An 8,137-nucleotide genomic window follows, 5' to 3' on the forward strand; every position below is an offset into this window, starting at 1 on the left:
GAGAAATCCCGGTGCCCCTCGAAATGGACCGCTCAATTGTCCGCGACTGCACATGGCAGCTAGCATCCATATCTGGAAGCCGTTTCGCTATCCGCAACCTGCGACGCGCGTGGTGGCACAGAGCATGTGCCATCTGGGAATGGTGCCCAGACCACGAATGGCTGCCCCACATTTTAAAACGAAATATTTCACTGCTTTATGCACAGAAATAGGCAGAAATAGAAATAGGCCCGTACAAGCACCCAATATGCCTATCAGTAGTAAATGAGACCCGTGATTAAATACTTTTACGGTTTAACCCATTGGAAACTTAACTCGCCCAAGAAACCAAGAAATCTGTAAAGCATTTGAATAGTTAGAAATTAGATGGCACCTCTTCCAATCTGGACGAGCTCACGGCCCACCTGTTGTTAAGTGGTTACCGGAGCCCATTGATATCTACAAGGTAATTGCCGCTACCCACCTTGAGATCTAAGATCTCAGTATAGTTACACCGGCCGCCCCACCCTTCGAACCGAAACGCATTACTGGTTCACGGCGGAAATAGGCAGGGTCGTGGTACCTACCAGTGCGGACTCACAAGACGATTTACCAATAATTATACAAATTATAATTTTGCAGGTTTGATTTTTATTACACGATGTTATTCCTTCACCGTGAAAGTCCTTTCTTACGATGTCCACCTGTTTGTTCCACGTTTCAGATTTCTTAGTCTGATTTCTTGCTTTTTGGCCCCTTCCCAAAAACCAATATTCACATGCATCATGCAGTAATCTTATTATTACCCAGCTCCATATTCTTTTCGAGTATTGGCTTGACAAGGCTCTGGCGGATGAACTAGCAATCGAAATGTTGTTTTACGGATTCAATTCTCCCTTACTATAATAGAGCCAAAACATACGCGGGAAAGATAGGCTTCATACATACTATGCATATATAGCTTATTATGTACATATAGCGGTAGCATAGTCCAGCCCACGTCATTACGGATCCTCCCGATCCCGATGCTTTTAGGAACCACAAGCATCGGTCACCGTCCTTGTCGAACCCGTTGCTTCCGACGTAGGACTCGACAAGTAAATTAACCAATAGACACAGCCCACTTATTTTGTCCTGGGATCTTCTCAGTCGCATTTCCGATTTGGTGGTAGATTCTGCAAAGCACTACTCTTGCTGGGGAAAGGGTTAGCAACACTCCAGTTTGAGCCCCGTGAGCTCACCTACACGTCAAGGAGAAGCTGAAATAGCGTTTCAAGGCTATCAGCATATTAAAGAGATAAAAAAAAAAATGTCCGGGGTAGTCCAGCACAGTCATAGTATACGAGGATGAAAAAAAAGTATTTGAAATGTTATACTTCTAAAGATAGTAAAATAAATAAAAAATACATTAAATCTTAAATGTATTTAAAAAACACTGTTGACTAGAAATACACACAAGACATAACTCATGTGAATGTTAATGTGCTGTGTGAGTTACTAAATTTAAAATACACATTGTACTTAATTTAAGAATTAAATTAAACTATAATACTAAAAATAACTAAACCAATAGTAAATATGTTCTGATGGGCATCTGATTTATCTACAAATTTTAAGTTTTTTGAAATACTTATTCTAACTTAATATTAAATCACTTGTCCATAGATTAAGGTTGCCAGTTTTATATCGTCTTTTCTATTTAAGTCAAAATTCTGAAGTACCGTTATGAGTATTTCTGGAACACCAAAACGATTATATTTCAAATGAAAAGACGGAAACTATTTTATTTATGGCAGCCTGGTTGTTCCTGGCAAAGCTAAATTTCATGGAAAACGGTGACCTAGAATCACTGTCTGCATTTTTAGTTGATGAAGGGCAACAAGGGCGTTAAAAAAAAAAGAAATGAAATTTGATGAAAATGTGATGATGTGTGATTTGATGAAATTAAATAAAAAATGATTAAACTAAGTGACTAACTTAGTCAAATATAATTTTAATAGTTAGTTTTAGGCTTGCCTACTACTTTTACTACTTGTAGTAAAAGTCTTCTAATTTGCCTAATAAATGTCGTCTAATAAATTAATAGACTTAAATCTTAAAATCACGTTATGCCTTTTTTATTGCTTTCGAAAGGCGAGTATACCTGATGGTGAGTGATCACCGTTGTACAAGAACAAATTTCATTACATTACTACTTAGACGTACTTAGAATTACATTAATTGAATATCACATCGTCCAATGTCGTGATCTTAATTCTAAATCATTAGATACATAATTATTTCTATTTGTGCAGCATTATTTAGTGAAAATACAATGTGTTTAATAATAACAAAAACAGGCGAGAATTTGGAAATGCATATTATGTGTATCTTCTGCCTAGAGTCAGAAATGTTGACAGTCGGAGGAGGCTCGTAGAACCTTTAAAACTCAATCGCAAACAATAACCCACGAACTATTTTCTTTTTCGAACTAGTAATATTAATATTACATATTTTATATGTATCTTATTAGCAGACAGAAAATAGAGATACACATTTAAAAAAAATCATTTACTTATTAGGTACAGATAAACTTTAAGATATTTTCGAAATTCGACCAGTCATTTATAGGGTTGTACCATTTAGGTACTTTATATTTTCTTTATATTTATATAAATATTCAAAAATTAAGCAAGTACATGTATTTCCCTAATAATATTGTTAGGCATTTCAATTTAAATATAAATGTAACTATGCTTGAGATCTTAGAACTTATATCTCAAGGTGGGTGGTGCTTTGTAGATGTCTACAGGCTCCAGTAAACACTTAACACCAGGTGGGCTGTGAGCTCGTCTACCCATCTAAGCAATACAAAAACAAATTAAACTAATAAGATTACACTCTAGTATTTTACACATTCAATGCACTTCCACTTATTTTTGGCGTCGATACAAATCTAGGGGAATCATTATCAAAGTTACCCTCTTTATACGAAAATGTTTGTAACTCTAGAGATTTGCCAGAGGTTGAGAAACAATAAATGCCCAACCCTATCAAAATAACAGTAAAAACTGATGCTAATGAGATAATTACTATTATAAATAAACTTAAGCCTTCCAATTCTTTTAAATCGTCTGCAGGAGTGGTAACGTCCATATTTTCGGTCGTTGGATGTCCAGTGGTAATTTCGGCGACAGTGGGGAATGGAACGGTTACGATGGGAGTAGTCGGGTCTTCAGTAGTAATTTCGGTGACAGTGGGGAATGGAACAGTTACGATGGGAGTAGTCGGGTCTTCAGTGGTAATTTCGGTGACAGTGGGGAATGGAACAGTTACGATGGGAGTAGTCGGGTCTTCAGTAGTAATTTCGGTGACAGTGGGGAATGGAACGGTCACGATGGGAGTAGTCGGTTCTTCAGTGGTAATTTCGGTGACAGTGGGGAATGGAACAGTTACGATGGGAGTAGTCGGGTCTTCAGTAGTAATTTCAGTGATAGTGGGAAATGGAACAGTCACGATGGGAGTAGTCGGGTCTTCAGTAGTAATTTCGGTGACAGTGGGGAATGGAATAGTTACGATGGCAGTAGTCGGGTCTTCAGTAGTAATTTCGGTGACAGTGGGGAATGGAATAGTTACGATGGGAGTAGTCGGGTCTTTAGTAGTAATTTCGGTGACAGTGGGGAATGGAACGGTCACGATGGGAGTAGTCGGTTCTTCAGTGGTAATTTCGGTGACAGTGGGGAATGGAACAGTTACGATGGGAGTAGTCGGGTCTTCAGTGGTAATTTCAGTGACAGTGGGGAATGGAACAGTTATGATGGGAGTAGTCGGGTCTTCAGTAGTTATTTCGGTGACAGTGGGAAATGGAACGGTTACGATGGGAGTAGTCGGGTCTTCAGTAGTAATTTCGGTGACAGTGGGAAATGGAACGGTTACGATGGGAGTAGTCGGGTCTTCAGTAGTAATTTCGGTGACAGTGGGGAATGGAACAGTTACAATGGGAGTAGTGGGGTCTTCAGTAGTAATTTCGGTGACAGTGGGGAATGGAACAGTTACGATGGGAGTAGTCGGGTCTTCAGTATTAATTTCAGTAATTTCGGTGACAGTGGGGAATGGAACAGTTACAATGGGAGTAGTCGGGTCTTTAGTAGTAATTTCGGTGACAGTGGGGAATGGAACGGTCACGATGGGAGTAGTCGGTTCTTCAGTGGTAATTTCGGTGACAGTGGGGAATGGAACAGTTACAATGGGAGTAGTCGGGTCTTCAGTAGTAATTTCGGTGACAGTGGGGAATGGAACAGTTACGATGGGAGTAGTCGGGTCTTCGGTAGTAATTTCAGTGATAGTGGGGAATGGAACGGTTACGATGGGAGTAGTCGGGTCTTCAGTAGTAATTTCAGTGATAGTGGGAAATGGAACAGTCACGATGGGAGTAGTCGGGTCTTCAGTAGTAATTTCGGTGACAGTGGGGAATGGAATAGTTACGATGGCAGTAGTCGGGTCTTCAGTAGTAATTTCGGTGACAGTGGGGAATGGAATAGTTACGATGGGAGTAGTCGGGTCTTTAGTAGTAATTTCGGTGACAGTGGGGAATGGAACGGTCACGATGGGAGTAGTCGGTTCTTCAGTGGTAATTTCGGTGACAGTGGGGAATGGAACAGTTACGATGGGAGTAGTCGGGTCTTCAGTGGTAATTTCAGTGACAGTGGGGAATGGAACAGTTATGATGGGAGTAGTCGGGTCTTCAGTAGTTATTTCGGTGACAGTGGGAAATGGAACGGTTACGATGGGAGTAGTCGGGTCTTCAGTAGTAATTTCGGTGACAGTGGGAAATGGAACGGTTACGATGGGAGTAGTCGGGTCTTCAGTAGTAATTTCGGTGACAGTGGGGAATGGAACAGTTACAATGGGAGTAGTGGGGTCTTCAGTAGTAATTTCGGTGACAGTGGGGAATGGAACAGTTACGATGGGAGTAGTCGGGTCTTCAGTATTAATTTCAGTAATTTCGGTGACAGTGGGGAATGGAACAGTTACAATGGGAGTAGTCGGGTCTTTAGTAGTAATTTCGGTGACAGTGGGGAATGGAACGGTCACGATGGGAGTAGTCGGTTCTTCAGTGGTAATTTCGGTGACAGTGGGGAATGGAACAGTTACAATGGGAGTAGTCGGGTCTTCAGTAGTAATTTCGGTGACAGTGGGGAATGGAACAGTTACGATGGGAGTAGTCGGGTCTTCGGTAGTAATTTCAGTGATAGTGGGGAATGGAACGGTTACGATGGGAGTAGTCGGGTCTTCAGTATTAATTTCAGTAATTTCGGTGACAGTGGGGAATGGAACAGTTACAATGGGAGTAGTCGGGTCTTCAGTAGTAATTTCGGTGACAGTGGGGAATGGAACAGTTACGATGGGAGTAGTCGGGTCTTCAGTAGTAATTTCAGTGATAGTGGGAAATGGAACAGTCACGATGGGAGTAGCCGGATCTTCAGTAGTAATTTCGGTGACAGTGGGGAGTGGAACAGTTATGATGGGAGTAGTCGGGTCTTCAGTAGTAATTTCGGTGACGGTGGGGAGTTGAACAGTTATGATTGGAGTACTCGGTTTTTCAGTGGTAATATCAGTGACAGTGGGAAATGGAATAGTTACAATCGTAGTAGTCAGGTCGTCAGTGGTAATTTCAGAAAAAATGGGGCCTGGGAGTAGTGCCATCGGTATAATAGCTTTCTCGATAACCTCTCTTATCAGTGTATTTTTTCCTTTATTGACAGAAATAGAGAAAAAAATCAGTGATGATTTATTTTTTCTATCATTTTCAGATAGTATCCGTAGCAAATTATGAAATCTAATACTCAAGTTATTCAATTTACGACTAGTCCCTACAACAGGAACTAATTTTAGATTATTAATTTTTAGCGTTGAATTTCTTGAAACACTTCCCACCAAAGCAGCCCGGAACTGAAAACAAAACAATGAATAAAATTTACGAATATAAAACTAACCGGTTGATTTCAATCAAACTGATGATATAGTTATATTGAAATTGATCTTAATCAAAAGGTCGACAATTTATTTAATTATTTGTATATATTATTAATATAATCGATTCTAAGTTAAGATAAGATAGCAGAGCGAAGGCTACCAAGCGCAACTGAGTTTAAACTAAGCTTTTGAATAGATAAAAACCAAAATCTATACATATAAATAAAATTGGAGTGTCTGTTTGTAATATTGAAATAACCGCTTTCTACTACATGCATATGAATATATATACGGTACGTACACCAAAATATCATTTTTTACAATTTTTGTCTGTCTGTCTGTCTGTCTGTCTATTTGTTCCGGCTAATCTCTGGAACGGCTAGACCGATTTTGACGGGACTTTCACTGATAGGTAGCTGATAATATAAGGAGTAACTTAGGCTTTACTTTTTTTAGACTAGCTTCGCCCCGCGGCATCACACGCGTTACGACGGGACATAAGATAGCGGGACTCAGCTATCTATAGATATAAAAATGAATTGCTGTTCGTTAGTCTCGCTAAAACTCGAGAACCGCTGGACCGATTTGGCTAATCCAGAGAAGGTTTAAAAGGTATAAAAATATGAAAATGATCGGAATTAAATAAAAATAACATTTCTTTTTTCCTTTGATGTGTCCCTCGTCGGACGGATTCCTTTTGTTTGTTTTAAGTTTATTTTATACAAAAGCTTAGGTCTTTTATTTATCGATTGAGGCACTACGAACTCTGCCGGGTCAACTAGTCAATAATAAAATTTCATGTTTCCGAAGCGAAGCAAGGGCGGATCGCTAGTTCTTAAATAAATTAAATCGCACTTACAGATCTTGGAGGACCAGTTCCATTTATTAAAATTTTTATAGTGTAGGGTCCATTGTAAGACCAAGTTTTGGATGGACCTACGTCAACTCTGTGCACAGGCAATTCTTCGTGTCCCACTTCGAAAATCAGTAGCGACACCAAATCATCATCAGAAGTCGAATCAATGAGAAAATCAGCCACTAAAACTCCGTCACTGAATACGGAATCTGTTGAAATGCATTGCTTAGATTCACTCGCGTGAGCACTATATGGATCATTGAATTCATCGGTTTGTATTCTGTCACACACATTTTGATCAAACAATTGACTGTTGGATGATGATTTAATCAGGTCGCAAACCATTAGTATCACTATTAAATGGATTTTGCACATTTCCGTTGCCCACTGCATTCTTCGACGACCAGTGAAACTAATATCATAATCATAATAAAAGTTCTGTTTGGCGAACGCTAATAAGATAATAATTTATCATATGTGAAGTGTGATTTTTGTTGTAGTAGATGGTTCCGTGAAGTTTTTAGAGGCGTTTGATGATTTCTTGACGTTGATTGAAATATAAATCTAATAACTTTTCTATCCTTATTTTTCAGTTTAATTTGTTATTCATTTTATTACATTAGAAGACCGATGAGCATCACTTGGTGTTGAGTGCTCACGGCGGATGTCAGCATTACTAGGGGTATAACAAAGTCTATGCCTACCTACCTGCCTGCCATTTTTGTATACCTATCACAAAAACAGTGTCAGAAATATATGAAACCTTAAAAGGTTATGGCGCATAGTTAATAATGTCACTGATCGCTATGTACTGTCAAATGTTTTTATTCAAAGAATGCTAGTTAATAAATGCAAAGTTTCAAATAAATTGAATGATTGCAACGCTCAAAATGTATGTATAAATTTCCAAATACGTAGTTAGTGATTTTTTTCACTGGCTTCTGATTATTTTAACCGAACGATTCTGTCGGCTTCTGTTTGTTCAGTAGAATCGTCAACAAAAATTCATTAATCTATAGATTTATATCAAACGGGATGTATTTAATTAAATTTACAGAGATAATTATGTATAGATGGTCCAAAATAACCCACTTCGGAATGATAAAAATATTTGTGTAATTAAAGTTGTTTTTTTTTTCCGCTAACTTATAGCTTTAAGAGGCATGCATAATATCATGTTAGTCAAAATGTTTAATAATTATTATCTTATGCTTCCAGTTAGCTACTCTGGGTTTACTGGTCTATTACTTCCCTGTCGTCTGGTAGCAATAGTATCATCACAACTCATTTGAACAAAATTCTGTCGTAGCCTTTATTGATACTTCTTTTCCTTGCTAGCATACATAT

The 8,137-nt window shown here is 38.7% G+C and overlaps 1 protein-coding gene across 1 annotated transcript; it reads right to left on the reverse strand.

The window, feature by feature from the left end:
• Positions 1-1,383: 1,383 nt before the first annotated feature.
• Positions 1,384-7,908, reverse strand: LOC134200832 (mucin-2-like). The gene is made up of 2 exons (XM_062674609.1): positions 6,794-7,908; positions 1,384-5,910 (listed from the first exon to the last, which is right to left on the reverse strand). Exons 1-2 carry the CDS (start codon positions 7,181-7,183, stop codon positions 2,869-2,871), a joined length of 3,432 nt encoding a protein of 1,143 aa, XP_062530593.1. The 5' UTR covers positions 7,184-7,908; the 3' UTR covers positions 1,384-2,868.
• Positions 7,909-8,137: the final 229 nt, after the last annotated feature.

This window comes from Bombyx mori, chromosome 21, assembly GCF_030269925.1.
Source record: "Bombyx mori chromosome 21, ASM3026992v2".
Taxonomy (NCBI): Eukaryota; Metazoa; Arthropoda; class Insecta; order Lepidoptera; family Bombycidae; genus Bombyx; species Bombyx mori.